We start from the raw sequence: 26503 nt of genomic DNA on the forward strand, positions 1-26503 counted from the left end.
AACATAATTTGCATGTAATTCTTCATAATGCACTTTTATAGCAAAACTTTCCTTACTTTCATTATGGCATTTTGATAGGCACTAAGAAATTCTCTAAGGCACAACTAGGAGAAGAATCCCAACCAAAATATATACCAAAAGCTGATCATTTTATTAAAAGAAGTATGATATGGTTTCACTCTTATGTGGAATTTAACAAACAAAAGAGATGAACATAGGGGAGCAAAAAAGAGAGGCAAACCGTAAAACAGACTCTTAACTACAGAGAACTGAGGGTTGCTGGAGGGGAGCTGAATGGGGGCATTGGGATTAAGGGTGATGGAGATTAAGGAGGGCATTTGTTGCGATGAGCACTGGGTGTTGTATGGAAGTGATGAATCACTAGATTCTAATCCTGAACTAATATTACACTATATGTTAACCAAATGGAGTTTAAATAAAAACTTGAAACAAAAAACAGAACAAAAAGAAGTATGTTCTAAGAATAGGGAGAGGCTTTGCAGAAAAGACACTTATTCCACATTGTGTGTTAGAGAAATTAAAAACTCCCACAGAGAGTTGATTTTAGTTCTTTCAGGTAGTGTTAACTTTTTGTCATTAGACAATCAGATTTGAAAAAATCTTAACATTTCAATAGAAATAGGTATGTCAATGATATAATTTATGGTAAACACACATATTTTCATAGATTTTAACTGATGAATAATTAATTTTTGAAAATATTAATTATAACAGCTTCTGCTAGAGTTAATTTCATATATTTCATTTGCACATGAGTATTTGTATGTAATGCAAAAGAACATAATGCAAACTTATCATACCATTACTTAATGATGGCATTGACAGATATTTCTCTTACATTTATTGTGCAAAATTTTTAATCTTTTTTTTTTTATATTTATGAAGGAATTTAAAGCCTTGTGTATTTTGGTTGCAATCCCTGGTACAATAGAGTATTTCAACCCAAGTTTGTGTTAAAAAATATCCCGAGAGACTTTTTGTCTTGATTCTTTATTATCTTTGGGACCATGTTTAAGGGGAAAAAATGTGGTGTATTAAAGTACTTTTTCCTGCTTGGGTACAGAGTAACATAAATTACACTGGCAACATAGGTTACCTCTTTTCTAAATGTAACAAATGTGTTTGAAGGCAGGGACTGTGATTTTTATTTCTATATCCTAAACCCTTAATTTATAATTTGGGTGCAGAACTATTTATGGGATAGTTAAGGAGAACATCCTTAATATCCTTAACACAGACTCGGAGATTATTAAAAATAAACCTCAACTGTTTGGGTATTTTGAAGAGTCCTTTGGTTTAAAAATAAACAAACGATAGAATCTAGTCATTGACTCCATGAATAGGTTGTTAAGTTGCCTAACATGTGCTGGATCATTTGCAGATATTCAAACAATCCACAGGGAGGCTTGATGCCCAACAGTTGGACATCAACTGTTGATGTAATGGCTGGAGACCTATTATGCATGGGACTGTCACTTCACTCATCTAACTCTACCATTTCAGTTCTGTTACATAACTTCATGCCTTAATTTGCTGATTTGTTCAAGGAAGCCATTCTCTTCTTCCACCATCTCAGAGATGGTGGAAGTGTGGACTTCAAAAATATAAGTGAATGTCCAGACCATGGAGTATCAACCTAAAATTTATATTGTCATACCAGTGGTTTTAGTATGCTAAAACACACATTACTGGAACCCAGGGTAAGAGTTGCTGACTCATCAGGTCTGTGTTGGGGCCTGAGAATTTGTTCCTCGAACAGGTTCTCAGGTGCTGCTGAGCTGCTGGACTGGAGGCCATCTTGGAACACCACTGGGATAGAACAAAGGTCTGAATAGCTAGCAAAACAAGTTTGCTTTTTGTGTAGTTCACTTTGTCCTATATAGAGGGGACTTCTACAGCCACTTGTGAGGCCTCAAAATCTAGACAACCGCCCCACACATGCAAGCTTTAGGCAAGCCAGAATATAATTAAGAATGTATGAATGACTAATAAGGCCAATCCTTTGCCACTGTAGAGGGGAAAATAATGCTTCAAAAGAGCCCATTCAGGTGGCTCTATGACTTAGCTGGTTAAAGCGCCTGTCTCATAAACAAAAGAGCCCACTCATCTGATGTATCAGTTGTAGCATATCCATAATTTTAAAGGCATTCCTATTTAATCAGTTAATCCTTTTGTATAAAATAGTATTAAAGTTGAACAAAGATCATGTGACCTTCTATACTATGGATTACTCAATCACGATAACATATTACATAAGATCCTGCCCTGTGTGGAGATGTTCCTACTTGCGAATGAATAACATACTTAGACTCTCTAGAAATTAGACCCAAACATAAGATATGACAGATCTGGCATGAGTGACTGGCTTAATGTAACTCTAATATCAGTAGCATCCATGGTCATATTTTCTACCTCGTGCATGAGGCACCTGCCACACAACCCCCATTAACTGTAATTGAAGTTGTACAGCTGATTTCCCTCCTGAACAATAATTCTATAAATCTCCCTCTAAGTGGCAATATATCTTACCTTTAGCATGCTTTTCATTTTAAAAGGAATGTATTAGATCCAGAGATAAATTTTAAGCAAGAAGAAAGCTGTCTTATTTGGCCTGACTTTAAAAGTGTTCAAAACACAGAATAAATGTAAAACAAGGCTGAAAGTTTAACATGATTTGAGACACTGATTTAACTAGAGGATAAATATAAAGATTCATCTGCTTAAGTGTCTGTTTAAAAAATTCTTGTATCAAGTCGAATTATGTTGACATAGATGTTAGTATATATAACAAGTTATTTGAATTTTAACAGTGAAAGATTTCCCCATGGTAGAAATGGCTGTGTCCACACTTGTAAATTATTACATTGTTCATTACTGTAAATTATTACATTGTTCATTACTGCTATCAGGTTTAATCTAATCCAGCAGATGTTAAGGCATCAACATCTTATTAATTTTCAAATACAGAAAACAAGCTAGAAGATTTATTTCTAAAGTCTCATAGGGAAAACTGTTAATATTTTCAGTGCTTATTTAAATGCCTTCTATGTATTACCTGATTTTTAAACCTCTCAATAAAACTTAAGTGACTTGCCCAAAGTCTCACCCATAAGTATTTAGGCAAGAGTAACATAAGAGTAGTCTGAGAGGGGCGTCTGGGTGGCTCAGTCGTGAAGTGTCTGCCTTAGGCTCAGGTCACCATCCCAGGGTCCTGGGATCGAGCCCTGCATCGGGATCCCTTCTTGGCGGGAAGTCTGCTTCTCCCTTCCCCACTCCCCCTTCTTGTGTTCCTGCTCTCACTGGCTCTCTCTGTCAAACAAATAAAATCTTAAAAAAAAAAAATAAGACTAGTCTGAGCACAGAGTCTATGCTTTCATGACTACTCCACACTGCACCTAAAAATGAACAATAATTCTAAAATTTGGCAGAATTTATTTTTTATTTGTTGAGTGCATGTGGATTTCATGGCACTAATAGATGGCTACATTATTTCTAAGTGAGAAAAATTATTTTTGTCTTCAGTGAGGTTAATTTGTGGGTAGGAGTTTTCTCTGGTGATCATGTAAGTCAAAAGCTCCTGATACATCAGATATATTGCCATGTTGACATTCAGTGAGATCATGTGATTACATATCTAAAATGAAATATAAATGATAAGATGAAAATTCTAGTGTAGGAGTTCCAGGTCCAGATTTATGCCAGGCTGTTGGGTAAGTTCTAATTTTTAACCTTCTTACAAGTGGTTAGTTGCAAACTGGTTCTAAGCAAGGTATCCAGGTTGGTTTTATGCAGAAAATTATTTCTTGTCCCTGGACTTGTGCCCCAGACTCAAAACCAGGGTTGAAAATTGGAAGCCAAGAGGTGAAATTTGCCTTCCAACTCCCTTTCTGTGTTTTGTTTGAAGTCTGTATAGGGTTTTAAAGAATTAGAATTAGATTTAGCTAAGGTCAACAGTGGGTCAGCACTACATAATTTACCTGACTCTCTCACACAAGCATATTTTATGCCTCAGCTCTAACGCTATACGATCTTAGTATTTCTCCTTAAAAATGAGTTTTCTTTCTATTGCTCACATCCACCCTAGGAATACTATGCACGTAGGCCACAAATTTTTTAAAAAGTCACAGTTTGGTAAAAGAAGAAATGAAGTTAAAAGCCTGATGATTTCTTTATTCCCTAATCATTGTGAAGCCATAAAATCATTATAGAGCAATGCTTTCTGGAGATGTAGAATGAACGGTTTTACATACTTACCCGGCAAGAATCTATTCCTCCTTCTTCATAGCCTGCACAGACCATATTTTCTGTAATGTTATATTCTGGCATCTGTTGTTGGCATTTCTCATTTGATAGAAGAGGGACATTGGCTTCTTGCAATATGTTTGCAGTAGGGCCTGTTCAAAATGGAAATGTGGCCTGCCAGTCAGAAGGGATCAGCGTGCGTCGCTGAATGAGCCGCCATCGGTCTTATGCAACAGTTCACTCTCATTATCGAGTACTGTGTGTATAGATAGTGAAACTAAATGCTAAACCTTAGTATTTTTAAAGCACATAATGAAGCCCATCTGTGGATTTTGCCAAATGGATAACAGTAAAGCACTCCTTTTGTTTCCAAGGGCTAACAGGAATGGGGGATTGGACTAGACAGGCTTTAGGAATTTGCAGTAATTTTAAATGGTTATGGTATTGCTTATGGGGGGAAAAATAGTCCACCAACACGAAGAGTTTCATTTATGGAAATTAGCAATGACTCTGAAATCCAGGAGGCTTTTCATTTGACACCTGAAGAGGTGCTCCCTCATAATGGCATTCAGCAAGTTTGTGAGGCTCTATGAATGAGCAGGTGCACATGGAACAGAAGACAAAGCTCAGCTGAACTGTGCCCTGGTCTAAGGGCAATCAGCTTGTTATCCACACCCAGGTGAATAGAAAGGAGGCATTCTGTAACAGGGTGTACTCCCACACTTTTCACAAAATGACTCATCTACTGCAAGCATGACTCTCTGTTTACCAAAATACTAATTCCAAGGGGGATGTGAAGCCTGCAGGTGTCTAGTGCCTCAGAAAAGGCACCTGAGAAGCACTTTCTAATAATTATCAATTCTATGTGGTTCCACAAGAGAGGTAGAAAGTTGATGATTACTTAGTGCATATGACAGCCAGTGTTACTGCAAAAATGCAGTGACTTCATTTCCACACAAGTTTAATCCACACACTAAACAGGAAAAAGTGTGTGTATGTGTGTGTGTGTATGTGTGTGTACATGGACATGTGTGTATGTATATAAGGTGCAAAGCAATATATGAAAGATTCAGTGCTATGTTGGTCAATGTTTAACATTGGTTTTCAAGGAAAAAAATCCCAATACGTATCATTTGTGTGATGTAAACACTCCAGCTATGGCCAATTTCAAGGTACCAGCATGACAGTGAACAGGAGTTGGGAGATGTGCACAAGTGGCAACTTCCGGCTGGTGCCAGTGACTCCAGCCACTAATCACTGGATGACTTCAAAAGTTTGACATTGGACTTTAAGACGTGAAGATGGAGGAGGGAATTCAGCATCTCACTGTTACTCATTCTATGAAGACCAATCATGGGCTGGTAGACTCTAGTTTTCATTATAAGCTATTATAAAATCAAAGCCCATTTTACTGCTCGTCAAGGAATAAAAAAGATTGGATGGATATATGATACAACTCTTTGGTCCAGAAAAATGTGAGCAGTGTTCTTATATTTAATATTTATTTGTCCACAATTGCCATAAAGATAATTGAGAATACACACATTAAAAATACATAAAAATATCAATAAAGTTCTTTTAAGCTTCCTAAATGCCTTAATTTAACAGACTAATATCACTTCACTTCTTCCTAGTAAACGATGTGTTCATGGTTTTCCTAGTTAATTATGATAATATACTCATAACAGTGGGGGCAGGGGAGATCTGGGTTTTACACAGTTAAGTAGCTGGAAATCATAAGACAAAGTTCATAAAATTCGTTAAAATTTCCATCACCCAGGAAGTATGTAAACATGATCTGACCATTTGTTCCTAAATGAAATTGATCTCAGACACCGATTTTCCTTGGCTCCATACCACTCTTAGAGACACTTCTTAAGTCAATTAAATGTATATCTTTGGTAACAATAAGTAAATGTGAGCCAAGTTTACTGAGCTCCTAAAAGAAATACCCATTTCCTATGAAATAAAGAGTCTTAAATTTTGTTAGGGGATAATTCGTTTTTGAAGAGTCTACATTTGAAGAGTCTACAAAAGCCATAAATGTCTTTTAGTTGAAGTCAGATAGAGAAAATATCTATCTAGGAATCATTTTTACTCTTTAGATTTCAAATTTAATAAATCATGGCATCTTTCAAGTGGAGGAATAGAAGATACTGCCTTTGACTTGAATACATTTTATGGACAGCAGACATGACGTATTTCAGTGACATAACACAATTGCCATGGAGAAACCCTGTTGAAATCATCAGGCAAAGACTTGACTTAGAACATCACCCTTTTTTTTACAAGGAAGAAGGGTGCTTTTCTTGTTGGTTTTTAAAAAAATATTGATTGATTGGGGCACCTGGGTGGCTCAGTGGTTTAAGCCTCTGCCTTCGGCTCAGGTCATGATCTCAGGGTCCTGGGATCGAGCCCCGCATCGGGCTCTCTGCTCAGTGGGGAGCCTGTTTCTCCCTCTCTCTCTGCCTGCTTCTCTGCCTACTTGTGACCTCTCTCTGTGTCAAATAAATAAATAAATAAATAACAATAATAAATATTGATTGATTTTTAAGAATATTTTAAACATGTATTTTAACTTAATATTTTAAAAATTTTAGTATTTTTAATTTATTTTTAACATTTATTTAAATTTTTATTGTATTATGTTCAGTTAGTAAGAAGGATGTTTTAATTGTGAATGCTTTGCTTCTGATAGCTGAACATTTCCACAAAATTCTGTGGCTTTTCATCTTATGCAATTAGGATTTTTCAAATATCTTGGCCATGATCTATTGTGACTCTAGAGGCCAAGTTCTCCCACCAGACTATATAGTGCCTTTCCTTTTTGCTTAATTTTTAATGGGTAGTCAAAATTCTGTCCTAGATGGAATAACTTCTATCAGGAATTCTGAAGCCAACGTGCCTTGTAGTTACATTAAGAGAGAACAGAGTACTAGAATTTTGTAAAAAAAATTATGTTCGTTTAGTTTTAATATGCATCTTTTTTGTGTTTGGAAAACATCCTGTGAAATAATGCTAACCAGTGAGTTTACAGTCTTTACTGTAAGATTTGTGCCACATCGGAGTAGGCTGACTCAGCATGGTGAAGGTAAAGGGGATTCATTCCCTTCTCATTTTTTAGGGAATGGGAGTGTGAAGACTTTATGTGATAAATAAAGATAGTTTCATTGATTTGAAAAATGTAACAGGTAATAATTTGACTTTTGATCAGACTTTATCCAGGTGCTTTACAAAAATAAATTTTGTAATGTTTGTAATATTCACTTAAACAGACATATCTTTTCTCTTTATCATAGTAATTTTCATAAAACCAAAATTAGGTGCTGAGTTTGGGGGATGCTTGAACTCTCCTCCAATAAGGAGTATAGCATATGAATTTAAGTCAGACAGTGCTTTTAAGAGCTATTGCAAAAGATGTTGAAAATATTCACAGGATGGTGCAATAGTATCCTTATTAGTAGGCATTTTCCTTTTAGTGAGTCTGATGATTTACCTTGATGTATAATCCTCCCCCAGCCAGCAATAGAACAAATTCTTCCTGGAGGAAAAACTTGATTTTCTTCTGGTAAACAAATAGGTTGTATATAATCTGGAAAAACAAAACACAAACTGACAAACATGCATTTCTAACAAGTTTTAAAAATCAATTATTTTCAATATTTTATCTAAAACACTTGCATTTTTATTTTATGCTGGTTGAACATTTTTTTAGACATCAGTCTTAGAGGAAAGAAGCATCTCAGGGTGGTACTTTTTGGCAATGGACTAGGTATCTCTGGTGGTCTTTTGGGATCCTTTTCTACATGGTCTCCTAATTATACTTTAAGAATGTAAACAATGTCTTAGTTCTAGAGTTGATCATTTTTATTTGATTTTAAGTAATCATGCTCTTTACAGTGTCAGCTGTGTGAAAATCTTGGGAAGGCTGTTCTTCAGGGCCAATTAAAAGACACTCGGACAAATGTTCTGAAGCTTTTTTGATTTTCCTCAATTATCTCCACATTAAAAAAGCTTTTAGGTGATTATTTTACAGTGCACTTATGGGCACTGTACAATGCATCAGCATTGGTCACTGACTTTTAAAGCCTTTCTCCAACAATTTACAAGCTGCCTGCCATTTATTAAGCACCCACTACACTCAAGACCCAGGGCAGACACAAAAATGAGTAAGATATGGCGCTTACCCTCAAGGACAGGGCTACCTAATTAATCCAGTAATAGTCTGCCTTTGATAAGTGCTCTAAGACATGTGTACACCAATTCGGTGAGAACCCAGAAATGGCAGCATTTTATCCTCACCAAGGGTTGGAAAAGTCTTCCAAGTAAAGAATAGAGTTGGGCAGAGCCCTTCAGGATAAAGTTCACTCCATCAGGTGATTTCTTGCACATCATCTAGGTATTTGGAGAAAGTCTTCCAGCTGCCATTCTATCAATTTATTGAATCTCCTTTAAAAACTTCATTCTAGAGTATATGCTCTTCTCTCAGTTTCTCCTCTTCTGCCCTTTGTGGTAGATGGAGCTGCCTTTCTTCCACATGAGAAATACAGAAGGCATGCATTGGAACATGCCCCATTTTCTCTAGGCTGCTCCTTTGAGTTCACTATTTACAGGGGACTCAGAATATTTTATTCTGCTGGCCAACTTTCTAGAATGTTGTATTTAAACACTTGATGAAGATAATTGGATATGTTTTGCTCCATTCCCCAATTCCACTTAAATTATAATGATTTCTATAACAAATTATCCAACCTTTATGGATTATTAATTCATTGGTACTGATAATATTTCAAACCTAATTTTGAATTGATTTGGCCAGAGAGGATGACTAAAACTGATGTCTTTTACCTGTGTAATTCACTTTAAAGTTGAGGTGCATCATGGCGAGGTCACTGTCCTTTGACCGTTTATTGTAATGGGGGTTTATGACAATTTGATCTATAAACCGAGTTACTATTTGAGGAGAAGTCAGATTCGATGTCATATGCAGGCCCAGGACTGCTTTCCACTTGGATGGCTCTAAATTTCTCCTGAAGGTAATGAAAAAGACGTGTAAGAAACCCTCCATCCACCATTGTTACTTTCTAAAGATGCTGCTCATAGTATATATTTCAGAACTATGTGTACCCATCCTAAAATATTCTTGAATTTCTCTGAATGATTCTTCTTTAAAAACATTTCCTTTAATTTTTTATTCTTCTGGTTAGATCACAGAAAGAAACTTAATTAGTGCTCATTTCTATCCCTTCCCTTAGATCATCTCTTGATCTCTAGTTCTAGATTACAGTTCAAAACTTCAGTTTCACATTAGAATCACCTGGAGCTCTTGTAAATAACACTGTAACCTGCTTCCCCTTCTCTATCTCTGATTTAATGACGCTGGAATGGAGAGAGGGGACTTCAAAAACATAGGTTTTTTAAATTTTTAAATTAAATCTCCATTTTAAAATTTAATCTTCAAGTTTATCCTACTGTACGGCCAAGTTAGAGAACGACTGCCTGAGATCCCATTCCACTGTGGATAAAGTGAGCTTTCTGCAGAAAGCCCCAGCCAGCAGGAAGGAAGTTCAGGAGCATTCTCCTGTTCAGGGGGTTATTGAATTCACACAATGTTAAGACAAGCAATAAAACCTATTATGATATTTACAATCTAACATACCAACTCGAGTAATTTTCATATCCAATGAACTTAAATAATTTTCCACACATAATGTTGGTCCTTGATAATGAATTGGTAAAGGATAACATTTGTGTTCTAGGCAGATTAAATGACAGTTTGAAAGTGTGCAGGGACTTCCAGCTGTGCTTTTGGCCTGAAACATCATCACACCAAGAAACTACTAGTGGACAGCTGGAATTAAGCCAATTAAGCCATATTCACAATGCAGTCAAAATTCAATAACTGCTATTTTAGAAGAGCTAGTGATATAATTCTTAATCGTTACAAATGCCTCGTTTAATGGGGTCTTTCAACTTGTTAGAATCCAGGTCACCTACAAATACACAAAGGGCATGAAGTTATTTCAAGTCCATTTGTTTATCTTTTTACCTATCCATTACTTTGTTGAAATTAAACAAAGGATCGTGTTTGATCAAGTCGCCGGCATCAATAAAGCCAGGGAATGCCTAAGCATCCAGGAGACATCCACCTAGATAACCACACTGCATTAAAATCAGAGGAAACTTATTGACATGCTTTATAGAAGAGAGTAGGACCCATTTACAGAGAACCCATTTTGTGGCAAGGGCAGTACTTTGCATCAACTCTTCATTTTTGCCACTGTGCTACGGATTTTACATTGAGAACAACCTGGATGCTGGTAGTTTAAGCGGTGGGGCAGAGACTTGACCTATGACCATCTGACTTCAGAGACTATACTCGCACCAGCATAGTGGGGTGCCTCCAGTGGCTCTAGGCAAGGTTCTGTGGGCAGGGTTGAGGGCATGAAGTGAGGGTTGGGAGGAGAGACATGCTAGGCCGCTGGATTATCTGGGCTCTGGAAGGGGAGAAAATCCCAGCTCCTAGTGGTTGGTGGGCAAGGAGGGCATTATGTTGCTGTGACGGTTCTGTTTGCTTGTCAAGAGACCTTTTCACTTCCCCCTTTCCACGTCAGAGGAATCAGTACTTCAGCCAAATGGACTCTGATAATTTCAGACATTCTGACTGTACCCTCTCCCACTGTACGCTGGGACTTCCCTACCTGCATTGGCTTCCTCAAAATGAGGGGATATAATGAAATCTCTTTCCTGGTGTCCTATATCTGAATTTCTTTCCATATCACACATTTACGTATGCTTCCTAAAGCTCAGCTGGTCATGGTTTTTGCTTGATTAGTTAGAATACCTGTTATGGCTGACAGATAATAGGGAGTTACTCTTTTTTTAAGAATTGTATTTTTTCTTAAACGTTTAATATGTAGCAACTCAATATTTGCAAAAAATGAATTCTACAAGTGCTACACCATATTTCTTACTTTGCATTTAATGTGTAATATGTACATAATACACATTATATTTTGTACTATAATTATATTTTATGTAACCAAGGCATTATATTAATATTCATATTATAAATAACTAATTATATTAATGGTATAAAATTTGCTCAAAAGGAATATGAGCCCATTATAGAGGTTCTATTTTGAAGTTAATAGAGTGCATTTCTTTAAAAAAATGATAGTATTGTCTTCTTAAATACTTTCTACATATTTTATCTTTAGGAAAACATACATTAAAAATTCAGAGAGATATATGCAGTTATTTGCTGGAGATTTAACTCAATGACAAAATAATGAAGTTCAGGGGCACCTCAGTGGCTCAGTCAGTTGAGTGTCTGACTCATGGTTTTGGCCCAGGTCTTGACCTCAGGGTCCTAGGAGGGAGCCTCATCAGAACTCTATGCTCAGCAGGGAGTCTGCTTGAGATTCTTTCTCTCTCCTCCATTCTCTCTGCTCCTCCCTCCATTCACACACGATATAAATCAATAAATAAAATCTTCAAAAAATTGCAGTTAATCTCCCAAATTTGTCTGTAAGTACTGTACACCTTCTGAGAGCAATAAATATTAGGTACTGATATGAGACAGCTTGCAGGCAACACAAAGTTTAGTAATCACCATCTTGTCTTGTTATTTCAAGGTTTGGAGTAGAAAACCAATCCATGAACCACGGACTGTGAAAAATTAAGCATACATGCTTCAAGCTACTGGTCTAATTAAATACAAGTTATAGCAATATTAATCTGACACATTCTTAATGAGTTCCAAAGTTGTTATAGTGCTACATGGAAAAATAACCTCTTCTCATTTTTTTTCCTCCTGCATCTATCTGTAAGTCGTACATTAAGAAGGAGATACTCCTCCGATATGTATCAATTTCATTTCTCTCTCAGGTTCTGCTCCACATAACTTTTCCTGTCTATGTGCTTAGCTTCCCCACCACAAGCTCACATTAGTACAAGCACCACTAGAACAACTACATCCTACTGCAATCTTAGTGCCTTCTCTCAGAAGAAAGACTTGAGAACCCCTGGCCAGTTGTACTCAATTTCATGAATCACCTGAAGAATTTGCTAAAAATCTGGATTCCTAATTTCCATCTCCAGAGATTCTAATTTGGAATGTTGGAGTGGGACACAAGAATCTGCACTTTGTAATTACTATTGGGATATTGAGTAATATAGAATCCTCCCCTGGCTTTTCCATTCACCCAAAGCCAAGAGAAAGAAGAAAGCCTTCACAAAAATCAGTGCAGCTGAGGAGGGGATAATTTTAAAAAATATATTTGCCTCAAAGCATCTACACTCCAGTGAAACAAGGAAAAACTATAGACAGAAGACAGATGGAGATGGGAACAGGAGGTAGCCCCACTGGGTAGGTGAGCCCCAGTCTGACACAGGCTAAAGATGTAGAAGTAGGGTACCTTGAGGTAGGGAAGGTTGGCTGAATTTCTGCTGCATTTCACCTGTTCAAACAAAATGTTTTTCCTAGTAGTAGAAGAAGGAAAAGTCATAAGTTGGGAGGCAACAGAAAGACATGTATTCCTGAATTCTGTAACCTCAGAGACTAGCACAATTCTTGGTGCACAATAGGTGCACCAAATGGGAGGAACTAGTGCTAGGCCACTCTAGGTTGCTATGTGTTGTAGTGTAAAGAAATTCTCTACTCAGAGTATGAGGATGTCCATTTTTAAATAGGATTTTCATTGTGGTAAAAAATAAATTTGATAAAGAAGATATGGTCCATATATACAATGGAGTTATTATGCCTCCATCAGAAAGGATGAATACCCAACTTTTGTATCAACATGGGCGGGACTAGAAGAGATTATGCTAAGTGAAGCAAGTCAAGCAGAGAGAGTCAATTACCATATGGTTTCACTTACTTGTGGATCATAAGGAATAACACGGAGGTCACTGGGAGATGGAGAGGAATAGTAAGATAGAGGAAACTGGAGAGAGAGACAAACCATGAGAGACTGTGGACTCTGGGAAACAAACTGAGGGGTTTAGAGGGGAGGGGGCTGGGGAGATGGGGGAGCCTAGTGGTGGTGGGTATTCAGGAGGGCACATATTGCATGGAGCACTGGGTGTGGTGCATAAACAATGAATTTTGGAACACTGAAAAGAAATAAAATAAAATGAAATGGGAATAAAGTAAATATGTTAAGATATTTATAATAAAGAGGCACACTATGCTGAAAGGAAGAAAAATCTGTGGGAACCCATAACTCTACATTGAAAAATTTTTCTGTTCACCATTAACAAAGATGGTACCTTAGCCAAGTCTGCCCACTGCTGACCCCAATTCTTGCCCCAAGCACATTTCAGGTCTCTGTTATTATTCTCCACTGATTAGAATAAGGATTCCTATGAGGACAACCAATTCCATTTTTTAAGGCATATAAAAATTAGAATGCCTCTGAAATATGGTGTTGTTAGAGAATAAGAAGTTTTTCAAGACTCGAGCCCAAATGTCCATTGACTGATAGATGGATTAAGATGTCTCTCTCTCTCTCTCTCTCTCTCTCACACACACACACACACACACACACACACTGGAATATTACTCAGCCATTAAAAAAAGAGAATGAAATCTTACAATTTTCAATGACATGGATGGATCTAGAAGGGAAAATGCTGAGTGAATAAGTAAGTCAGAGAAAGACAAATACCATATGACTTCACTCATTTGTGGAATTTTAGAAACAAAACAGATGAATATGGGTGCGGGAAAGAGAGAGGCAAACCAGGAAACAGACTCAACTACAGAGAACAAACTGAGGATTCCTGGAGAGAAGGTGGGCAGGAGGGATGAATTAATGGGTAATGAGGATTAAGGAGAGCACTTCTGATGAGCACTGGGTGTTTGTTGTATGTAAGTGATGAATCACTAAATTCTACACCTGAAACTAAGTTACACTCAATGTTAACTAACTAGAATTTAGGTAAAAACTTGAAAGAAAAAGGAAAGATTTCCAGAATATTAAAGGCAATTTTAAAAAAACAAAGGAGATAGATTAAATGGGATTATAGTGGCCAGTTTTATCAATACAAGTATCATATAGTAATCATAATAATTATCCTAGTTAATAAAGTAAATTGTTAATGAAGGGCCATGAACCCATAATGAAACTCAAAGGAGAAAAATTAAGGTGCATAAAAGGCAGATGTATTGTAAAAGAAAAAGGATGAATAGTGAGGATATGTTTAATTATTTTTCTTTTTTATGAATAAGGACAAGAATGTCACACATAAGGGTACTTTTATTTCAACTACTAAGTAGAAATCTGTCTTTAAACTAGAGGTATGCCTTTATTTGTTTAGGTGTTAGAAAAGGAAGTACAGGGAACAAGGAGTAAGTGAAATAATCCTCAATATCATTTGATCTGGTGGGTTATGTCTAAAAACTTTAGGAATATTTTTTGAATGCCTGTCTTCACTTGACTTCCAGGACTCTCCTCATACTTGTGATCTTCCTTTCATCTCGTTCTCTGCTTTTTCCTGGCTTTGCCCCCCAGCTCTTTTTTTCCTCTCAAAATTCAAATACTAGTGCATAGTTTTGTTTTTTTGCTTTCTTCTCTTTTCCATTAGCCCCTAGATAATCATATCCAATGTCATGACTTCAAATATCAGCAATGTGTGCAAATTTTCCAAATCTTAATTTCAATCATTGACTTCTTCTCTGAACTCTAGACTCACATGCCACATGCCAATTAGGCAGTACCATTTGGATTTTATCAGAAAGTCCTAAATTCAATATAAAAAACTCAGAACTCTTGTTCTCTTTGCAGTCCTGTTTCTTCTCATTATCCTCACTTCAGTAAATGATATCAACATACACCTGTTTACTCGAGGCCTAACCCTTGACTCTGCCCTTGCCCTTTCTCTTTATCTATCTATAACTCTCTCCACCTGAACTTACTCATGAATGAGATCCTGCCTTTTGTCCAGCTTCCTCAGCCACAATCCTAGGATCACTATTGTTTCTTTCTAATTGGTCTCCCTGGGTTCGCTATTGCTCCTCCCAGCAGATTCTTCTCCAGCTGATGTTACTCTTTGCCTTCTAGATGGTCTCTCATCCCATTTGTCATGGCCTCCTTAGACCTCACCAGGACCTAGAATCTGGTCCTGCCTACATCTCCAATCTTGTTCCTTCCTGTCTGCCAATCACTTCCTGGCCAGCAGCAATGGCAGGCTTCTTGAGGTTTGTAGAACAGGCTAATCTCTTTGCTACCCCAGGGCATTTGAGTTGGTGTTATCTCTCCAGAAACTTGTGTTAGGTTTCTTCCTCATCTCTTTAGATCTTCCTTCAATTTTCATTTACTATGCAGGTTTCTTCAAATACTGTATCCAAATAAAGTCCTCTGCTTCCATCATTTGCTTTCTGCTTATTCCACTTTTATCTTCCTTTTTTGCACTTAATCATTCCCTAAAATAAAATATTTATTTGAATATTTTTTAGGGCAAGGACTTTGTCTGTAGAACATCATCTTCTCCAAAACTTAGAATACTTGTTCTAATTTTCTTGATTCAAGATAATGACCTAGTTCTCAAAGTAGAGATAACTTCAGGGATTTGGTACCGAACTTCTAGGAAATATGGGAACTTCTGGGTAGAATTGCAACTATAAAGAGATACCTTTTAATAAGAAATATGTTATTAAAATGCTTTGCCAGAGGCAGGGATGGTATGTGTATGGAATTGTTGAAGGGAGTAAAAACTAAAATAAAACTTAAAAAAACAAATGGAAAAAAAAAGGAAAAGTACATTATTAAAAATAGTGCTATAAGAGTAGCATCAAGCAAACAGGTTACACAATATGGGCCAAGGGGGTTTTTACAAATACATAATTTTAAGGAAAAAACTTCACATTGGAAATTGATAAAGTCTATGAGAAATGCATCAGTCTAAAAAGTCCTAATGATGGAAGAAGAGAATTTTAACTATCAAAAAGATGACTAGCAGCTCAAACTTGAAATGTCTTAAAAAAGTACCCAAGACCCACCCTATAACAAAAAAGCAATAAGTCACTAACTTACTCTTGAAATCTTTACTGGCCTAAGAAAATACACTTCTTTTGGATTTGCAAAAGTTACTATTATCTTGAAAAGGTATTAAAGTGTTTCTGCAACCTGAAGGAGATAACATATTGAACCTCCTAAAGTCATCATTGAATAGGTAGATAAATAGAGAAATTAATTAAGCCTATGATGTTTAAATGCTAGGATAAGTTTAAGTAGAAATGAAATAATTTTCTAGGTACTATATTTGTATATGTTCTATATTCTAGTCCTATATAAGTTGCTTGAGGTATTCAAAAGAATCCAGATTTCAAGTTGTAATAGAGGTATAAATTAAGTCATATTGTTTTATAGCCAATACTTAACTATTTAAAAAGTTTGCTTAAAAGCTTTATTAGCTACACCAGTTTAATTAATTTAACACTGAAGTGTAAATAGTAGTATGGATTTTTTGCCATACCCCAAAGCAACTCATATATGAAATAGTCTAATTCAGGAAGATTAACACCTGTTTCAAGGAATTATTTCAATAAGGAATGAGACACATGTATTTGGTCTTCTCTAAAAGGCTAAATCAAAGAATGGAAGATGGGCAAGAGGCCTCTCTGTGGAAAATTTCATCACCAATATATGTCTGTAGAGTAGATGTGACCCAGGGGCACCTGTGTGGCTCAGTTGGTTAAGTGTCTGCCTTTGGCTCAGGTCATGATCCCAGGGTCCTGGTATGGAGCCTGGGATTGAGTCTCACATAAGGCTCGCTGCTTAGCAGGGAATCTGCTTCTCCCTCTTCTCTCTGCTTCTGCACCATCTCACTATTTCTCTCTCTCTCTCAAATAAATAAATAAATCTAAAATTCAATTAAGAAAAACAAGTTGTGATCCAGACTTAAATCTATATATACCTGCCCACAGAAGAGGCTGAATAGTGATTGCTTCTAGAAGTGGGGATGGCGACTGACAGGAAAAGGGGATAAGAGAATTTTTTTATATGTGATGTGAATGTTTCATGTCACGATAGGAGTGTGGGTTACACAGGTGCAGCCATTTTCAAAAACCTATCAAATCATGCACTTAAGCCTCTTCATTTGTTCTATGTCAGTGGGAAAAAGAGAAAAACAAATATTAAACTCTATGTGGTGAGTTTGCTTTACTGTGGTAGGCTTAGCAGTTCTCAAACTATTTGTTTTGTGAATCCATACATGTTTTGTGGATTGTAGGAACAGGTTTCTGATTATTGAAGATAAGTGTTGCATATATGGAGAAGAAAAGACTAGAATGTGCCTATGGTAATCTATTTTAATTAGAGCTGTTATTTTGAGATCATATTTGTAGGGATGTAGCTATATCTATTGAGAGGGCCTAGGAGTAGGACATATCAGCACTAACAAGGAGCATGCAAGATTTTGTTTTTTAAAATGTAGGGGAAACTAAAATGAGCTAAATGGAGTTGGTGTTTCTTATCGAAAACTTGATTTGTGGACTAGAGTGGACAAAGCACAAGATGAACATGAACATCTTATTTTGCAGAAAGTAAAGGAGTTCTCAAAGAATGGAGATGTATCAAGACCAACAAGGGAGCAAGCTTGAAGAGTTTTACCAAAGAGGAGGGCTTTCTATAAAATAACTTGCTGTCCTTAGTAAAAAATATAGAGTAAAGGACACAATGTCTAATCCACTATCAAGTGATTCAGAAAATAAGTATTTCTCCAGACCGGAGAGAATGAAAGAATGAGAAGGTTTTCATAGCATAAAATGAAAACAATTGGTGAAACTCAGTGAACGTATACAAGAGTTCTCTGTACTACTATTTGAAATTTGTGTGCATGTTTGAAATTGTAGCAATATAAAAAGTTTAGGAAATAAATACACTGAACGTCTCCTGGGCAAGAATTATACTCTTCTTTCCTGCACAGGAATAGCAGCACAACGAAAATTTTATTGTACATCTATGTAATTCACAGTATCCAAAAGCACTGCATCCTCTTACTTTTGTCCTGATAATCACTCTAGGAGGCAGATCTCACGAACACCCTGTGGAGGAGGATATTGAAACAGAGACACCAAGTCATATGGGGTCAATAGCACAAGCAGGATCAAAATTCTATCCTCGGGTTTACTGTCAGCCTTGCCTTACAGCCACAGTAAATTAAAGATTGGTCCATACTTTCCCAATCTCTCTTTTAAGTTTCAAAAAGAAGACAAATCGACCGAGAAAAAGAACAGGCAGAGGGAAATTTAATGACATCCATAATAGCTGAGGGATGGGAATGAGAGTGTGGACACTAAGAATATAGACAGAGAAGAGCTGTCCAATTAAACCATTTAGTCACCTGCAGGTTAAAACACCTCGACCAGATACATGTTTCTTGGGAAAGAAGAAATAATATCACTGAGTGGCTAATGAGAGCAAAATGCAAGGTTGGTGAGGATGAGTTTGAATTTATCATAATTCCATTCTATTACAGCTTACACTTGTTTGCTTGTGTTCAAATTGAAACTGTGAAAATACATTTTATGTCTTACACGACTGAACACATGTGTGTATATTAGGCGAAACAGCTTTTCTTTTCTTTTTTTTTAAATTAATTAATTAGAAATTATTTGACAGACAGAGATCACAAGCAGGCAGAGAGGCAGGCAGAGAGAGAGGAAGGGAGGCAGGCTCCCCACCGAGCAGAGAGCCCCATGTGGGGCTCAATCCCAGGACCCTGGGATCATGACCAGAGCTGAAGGCAGAGGCTTTAACCCATTGAGCTACCCAGGAGCCCCTGAAACAGCTTTTCTATTTCCTTTGGATATTTGTGGCTTAAAAAGATAGTATATTGGTAGCATTGACCTACAATAAGTACATCTATAAGGTAGGTAAATGAAAGATATCATTAAGGTTACTGTAAGCCTGGCTGACATTTAGAAAGTGTATGTTCTGCAAGAACATCAAATGGACTAATTTACCAAATCCATGCTTAATATAGGAGGTCACTAACTTACTAAGATCCACCTTTGCGCAATAGAAACACAATGAATCTGTAGCTAAAGCAAACTTTTACTTGTAAAGTGGGGTTTAAGTTAACCACCTGTGGCATACCAAGACATAGAGCATGAAGAGGCGAAAGTCAAGTCATGCTTAGCAGGGGATGGGAAAATTGACTGCGATAGACACTGGTTGTGGTGTGGTTGAAAACAGATTAAAATGTAATTATCAAGAGGCTGAAAAGTCACCAAGAAGTAGTTTAAGTATGGGAGAGGCTGTAGTTTACTCACCCAGATAGAGGGTATGATGCATAAAATCAGGGAGCTTTGGGTTTGGACAGGCAGTATCATGGGTAGCCCTTGTGGAGTCCAGGTGATAGCTGGGATCTGGCTATGGGTCCTCATTTCAGATTCTTCAGGTTCTGACTTTGGGTCTGCCCTCACTCTGCCACGATGGGATCAACGCTTCAATGCTCATTCCCTCTGCCCCTCATCCCCACCTCCCAGAAAACTGTCATAACCTTCTGCATCTGACAATTGGTTTCCATCCAACCAAAAACTTTCAATGTCTGTGTCAGTAGGGAGTTAATTTTTTGATCAGATAAACAACAGATAATGTCTTCCATTCCTGAGCATGCATGGGTCTTTCCGCAGAGACTCTGGGTGCCAACCATGAAGAGGTTCATTCTAATCCTTACAGCTCAGATCATTCTCTGGACGCTTCTTAGGGTAGGAAACTGCTCTCGGTCAGGGCTAATGAGTCTTCTATGAGGAAGCTCCTTTTTTTTTCTGATCTAATTTAGAAGTGTTAGGATGGGATTACCTAGAAAGGTGACTTCTTTTAGGCAAAAGCAGAAAATCGACATGTTCTTGGGCCCAAGAATATTTATCCCCCCCACCCCCCAGGCTTTTCTCCCTGTCCCTCACCTGCTCTATTTTCTCCTGTGCCACTGCTTTGGGTATGTCTGCTTCTAGAAGGAGAAGATAGATCCTAGAATTCATCATGTGTTTTGTCATATTATGTAATGAAAAAATAGTCAGATATGGTCTGATATTACTTCTAAGTTTTAGTCATGGATAGCATCAAAGTAGATCTGACTTGAGAAAAAAGCATTTTTATCCTAATTAGAAATAAAGTCCTCACACATGAACTTCTGGAGCATAGTTTATTTATAACTTGAGGGCTACTTAAACACACTTTTTTGATACGGACAGTTTCTGACACTAAATATTGGCCTGATTGATATAACCAGTGCAACTTACATGTTAAATATGAATTTTACACCTATAAAAATGCTTACTTTGTGTAGGTGAGAATTTCAATTTTTATGTATGTAGGAAACACTATACTTGAGGCAAGTATCTCCTGAGGAATGATTTTTCACTTAACTTCCTTAGTTTTTAATGTATGATTTTAGTGGGAAAATGATTGATACTCTATGGTGTCAGAAAGAGCAGGAACATTTCCCCAAGAGGATGATTTTGTGAGGCGGCATGAAACAGGACACACGGTGTCTGCTGCCGTCCTCTCACTTGGGAGGGGACACTGTGACATCACACTCACCCATATACACAGTGGGCCGCAGACACTAGCCAGTCGTTGCTGAGAAGAGAAGCTCCACAGAGCAGTTGGCGGTTATAGTAAAGGCCAACCACCCAGGGCCAGGCTCCTTCTTTGGCGTTATTTCCTCCAGCAATCTTCGGGTTGACTTCTTGGGCCACCAGTTTGTTTCCACATGCTATTAAAATAATTGAAGAAAGAGCATCTATTTTATTTGGGTGGAGGTGGATGTCCACAGATCATGAAAACTGAGTGCATCGCTACAAAACAACTTCAGGTTATTCAGAATTTTAAAGGGAAGGCTTAAAGGAAAGAAAACATGACAAAATAGTGACTTACATTTACTGTTGCACCGTAACAGGATCAATGAATCCTGGAAACACTGTTTACTGTAATAAAAGAGCAATTATATTTCAGAAATTGTGCACCTGGCATCTTAAAACAGAACATAGTGTACAATATCTTTTTTTTTTTTTTTTAGTAGAATTAAACTTCAAATGTAAGTATCATATATGAAACGTGGGGAGGCTGATGGGCACAGCAGGAAAATTGTCCTGGGGTTTAAGATCCAGTAGAACTGAATTTGAACCCTTACCTCTCCCACTTACATTTCATGTGACTTTTGGATAAGTTGTTCAGTGTCCCTGAGATTCAGTTTTGTCATCCATAAAATGGGGGCAATAGTATTTACTTCACTGGAATTTTGTGAGAAGTAAAAGAAATGTTTGCACTGGAGTTATTATTGTGCCATATGCACAACGAAGATTCAGTAGATGATAGTTATTATTAGCTCGCTTGGACCAACCTTGGATTGCATCATTGTATAATACAGAATATGTCCCAGTATGGTTAATCAGACAAGTATTCAGTGCCCTGCACTGTGTGTGATGCTGTGTACTCCGCTCACGATCGGTGAGCGATCGATCCCAGGCCCTGCCTTTAAGGTAAATAAACATATAAACAGGAAAATATAGGCATCATAATTTAAAAACTCACTACCTGTTCAAATATTGGAATACCAACTCTTTTTCAGAGCTAGGAATTCTATTTTAAACAAAGGAAAACAGTTTAAAAATGTGTTCTACTTTCTGACCACTAGAGATCAGTAGAATACAAGGAATTAAAGTATTTGCCCACACTCCTGACGTGGCTAGAGCAGAAACTGGTCACGTTGAAACAAACACGTAATTGTAATGATTTCTATTTTTAAATTTAACTGCATCTATTGTGCATATTATTTAGGTGTTTGAAATTTTAGGGAAAAACAAAACAAAAAACACGTAACAAGACCTCAAATCCACATGAGATCAAGTACTATCAAAACAAGTCAGTGTTTCTGGAACATACATGACAAGTTTATGTGAAAACACTTGCATTCATATTGTCCACCTGACATATCCTTTAAAATAGAAGTAATTTCAATTGAAATATAAGAAAATATATTTATGTTTTATTAATAAGCAATGTGAATGCATGTATATCTACCTTGATACGGGTATATCCTTATATATTCATAATTCCCTAAAGAAGAAGCCTCAATAGACTCCCCTTCTGTTTAAACTCACAGTTGGGAGTAAAGTAGTTTCTAGGATGCTTTCCAAAAACTTTCAAGTTCCTCCAAATTCCTTTTATATCTATACTACTCATCAGTGAAAATCCATATTCAAATGGCTCAGCATTCTTAGATAGTAAATGATGCCTAATACTCTGTGGTGTGTGCAAAACTGATAAAATTGTTTTTAGCAAGCATAGTTTAAAAGTTTAATAAATAATAAATAAAAAGTTCAATAAACTTTTAAAATTAACGTAACTATTAAGTTAACTGGAAAACGGAGCTGTACTTCCCATTCGTTCTCCACACATTTCAGTTAGTCGGACTTTTCATGCACAAACACAAATGCATTGTCTCAGTGTAGAGAAGTAAATTGCTTAGTCTCTGGTCAGAACGAGCAGTGAATCCACACTTTGTCCAGGTATATTTAGAGAGTTTGGACGGAAATAGAATTCTGGTCCTGGCCTTTGGCCCTGGAATGGGAGCTGATGGGTTTATAGCCACTGTATTGACAAAACGAACTATTTTTTCTCCGAATACATGCCCAACAACATGGCCTTTTTTTGTTGTTGAAAAGGCTATGCTCTTTCTTTCTTTCTCCTTTCCAGAAGTGCTATTTAACCTGAGCTGTTGCCTTGGGGAATTCAGAAGATTGCAATGCAGAATGGAAAAGCAGAGGGATGTGGGGTTGCCCAGGCTTTGAAAACTTGTCCAAGTCACTTACGGACAAAACGCTTCTGTTCCCTCTGCCTCAGAATAGAGCAATACTCAGTCATAGAACTCTTTTGAGAGACATAAGCATACAGACAATAGAGACATCAGTGATACAGGCATTTTGTTGATAAGCTTGGCATAACGAACTTCTACTCTGAAACATGCGCATAACCGAGATAATATTAAAAAATATTTTTCTTTTGTTCTTTTTCTTATTCTTAAATGTCTACAAGGTACAAATAAATTTTCAGTGTGCAAACTACTCAAGATCTATAATGTTAATGGAAGTTTAGACATGCTTATAGAAGGAAATCTAGAAATCTGCTTTCTCACTTGAAAATGCTCTGCTTTACCCCTATGAGACTAATAATATCAGTCAAGGCCCAGCAAGCATTCATATGAAACATTCAATTGCAAAGTCCTTGGCACTAAAAATACTCCTTATCAATTCATTTTACTGGTTGAGTTCACAGATACAGTAACTTTTCATGAATAGTTGAATAATTACATAATTTCATTTTCACCATTAAGTATGTTATTCAAAGAACTGCAAGCTAAGGCACCAGCAATGACGTCTTAAATCTTTGTCAGTAGTCACGGCTGCTTCTTGAAGTTACTGTCTCCCCCCGGCCCCCCTGCCACCACAGCTGGCCTTTAATAGAACTGTAAAATTCAAAAGCCCATTTCAGCAAAAAATATCGTTAATGGCCAAACAGGAGAAATGACATAATGTAAGTTAAAACCTATCTTTGAATACAGGAAGAATGTTCTTTTTAAACATTTTTAGACATTTTTAAACATAAACGCTATAAAAATGAACCTAATTTTAAAGAACAAAAGAGAATATGCAGGCACAACTAGAAGTCTGGTCTCCTTCACTTTATGTTCATGTATTATTTGCTAAATTCTATGACTTTTCCCTCCTTTCTCTTCTCTTCTGTTGATAGCTAATTTGTGCCACCCTCTTTAGTGAGACCAACAGTGGACTTACTTATCTCAACTCTCACAATTATTTTCTTTGGGGGTTTACTTGTTTATGAATCTGAAGGTAAGGATAGAAAAGACATAGAAGTAAAATTTATTGACTCTCTGTCAGTGAGCTGCCCAATTATATATATGCACTATTTCATTTGACTGTATTATAGTATACATGAGGGTTAGGCAATGTTATTGGATATGATCAATTAGGTACTATTTGAGATTACCTGAATAATAAAATAAATATATAAATAACTTTCAAGCTTATATGGCTAATATGTGGTGACATTAAAATCTGACAAGTTTCAAAATCCATCTTCTTTCCAGCCTCTGTACGATTAGTCCAAGACCAGATTTTGGGACTTACCTTGGTGTTAGTAGTAAGCTGCCATTAGGTGCTGTGTTTAATTTTACAAATGGTCCACTTCCAGTAGAGAAGACTGCCATTGATGAGTTTCCACTCCTAGGGAAAGACACGTAGAGACAAAACAAAAGCACAAACAAAGAACCAAAACATAAATTTCTAGTTCTTTAATGTTGTAGACATTGAAAAAAATTATGGGATTCCATACAAAAAGACTAACATTTTAATATAAAACTTCAAAAGTTTTGCTATCTAAGAGATGGTACAAATCAGTAGAATTGTCCATAATGACATGAAATGTAATTTTAATTTTTGTGTAAATCTCTGGTTATTTGCACACTCATATATTACTTAACAAAGTTAAAATCAGTGCATATATATTACTTGGGTATCTGATTTTTTTCATTTGACTCTTCTATGTTATTCAATAATTTCCATAATGATCAATTTTAATGACAACCTCACAGAATTCCTGCACCATGATTTATTAAATCTTTTTCCTGTCGAGTGTAATCGTCTTTTAAAAAATGCATGTAGCCTAAGAACAAGCTAGAAAAAGAGTATCTTCAGTGTTTGCTTTTCCAAATGTTTCTTTGTTCTTGATATTTCATTCAATTCAAGGTCTAACTAGCCCTAATGTAAAGCCAGAAGCTTTGTGATTAGTCTAAAAAGAGATTATGTAGCCTGGACCTCCAAGTGTCAACACAAGGGCCAGGGTGGGATGGAGAAACAGACAATCTCCATGTGACAAAAGACGTTATTAAGTTACTGATCTTTCTTATCCCTGAAAACATGTTACACCCATGCTCTCAACTGTGAACCATAATTAAAGATTTTTCTCTGTTATCCTGACTCTCTTCCCTAGGCTTAGCTGGAAACTTTTAGCGTCTCAGTTCCTAATCTTGTTTCCTGCCTTTCATTTATTTCAGATTTTAATCCTCACATATAAAACTACGCTTTTAGGTTGGAAACATACTGATTGCTGCAAACTTCTACTGTTCAGCAGGGAGATGATATTTTTCAATAACAGAAAGGGTCTACCCATTGCCTCTTCAAAAGAAGCTTCAGTGTCTTCCCCACACTGTAGCCAACACTGACCCTTTTCTATCTATGTATAAGGAATTTCCAAGGAACATTTATAGCTATTATGATCAATAAGAAGAAAAGAACTAGGTTGAGAGTATTTCCAGTCTCTTTCAGATGGGACAATATCCTAAAAACACTGGAAAGGTTTGTCTGACACCTTTTATCCACTGAACACAGAACTGGAACAATGGAGCCTGTATTTAATGCCCCAGAATTCAGCATCTTGCACTTTAACTTTATAAACAGATAAAAGTAAATTTAGCACACAAATCATTGACTATTCGCTTAATAACACCTGAAATGAATCTGCCAAAGGGAGAATGAGTGCTGTTCCCGTTATTTTTAAAGATTAAGACATTCCCTCCAGGTAAGCAGAAGCATCATCTTATTTAAGTATTTATCTAAAATACATTTGTTATAGTCCAGAAAACAAAATAGACATAAAACCCAAAAAACAGTGGAGAGTGTAGAAACCAGGAATGCTCTGGGTCAGGCAACCCTCTGCCCTCTGCCTCTCCCCTCCCCCCAACAAGCTTTATATTATTGCTCAACAGACTCTGCTTTGTTGCCCGCCACCACTCTTGGTCTGGTCTACCTCTCAATTCTTCCAAGTGCTGTGACCAAGAGCGATGGGCACTAAAGGCAGAACATTCCTGCAACAACATTCTCAGTATACCAAAAAAAAAAAAAAAAAAAAAAAAAATCTCAGTATCATTATTCTGCTGAATTCCTACATGTGTTGGATATTCTTCTAGGTAGTTTTCTGTGTTCCTGACTCAAGGATTTCCACAGTATGTTCTTCAGGCAAGAAGCATGAGCCTCCAGAGAATATATTAGAAATGCAAATTGCCCAGCTGCCCTCCACACCCCTTCCCCACCTCCCTCACCCCCACATCAAAAATCCTGGGGCTAGGGCCCAACCATCTGTCCGTTAACACACTCAGGGTGATTTTGATGGTTGCCAAGTCTGGGAAACTCTGTCAAAGCCAAATATAA

At 36.9% G+C, this 26503-nt stretch overlaps 1 protein-coding gene across 2 annotated transcripts in view; it reads right to left on the minus strand.

Annotated features, from left to right (window-relative positions):
- TMPRSS15 (transmembrane serine protease 15) overlaps nt 1-26503 on the minus strand; it is a 118019-nt gene that overhangs the window by 676 nt on the left and 90840 nt on the right. For both annotated transcript variants that reach the window (XM_046003930.1, XM_046003929.1), the window contains exons 20-25: nt 24425-24520; nt 21153-21202; nt 20817-20991; nt 9112-9293; nt 7760-7855; nt 4276-4415 (exon numbers count right to left, since the gene is read on the minus strand). In XM_046003930.1, coding sequence (XP_045859886.1) covers nt 4276-4415; nt 7760-7855; nt 9112-9293; nt 20817-20991; nt 21153-21202; nt 24425-24520 — 739 coding nt within the window. The remainder of the gene's footprint in view (nt 1-4275; nt 4416-7759; nt 7856-9111; nt 9294-20816; nt 20992-21152; nt 21203-24424; nt 24521-26503) is intronic.

The sequence above is a fragment of the Meles meles genome, chromosome 4, assembly GCF_922984935.1.
Source record: "Meles meles chromosome 4, mMelMel3.1 paternal haplotype, whole genome shotgun sequence".
Taxonomy (NCBI): domain Eukaryota; kingdom Metazoa; phylum Chordata; class Mammalia; order Carnivora; family Mustelidae; genus Meles; species Meles meles.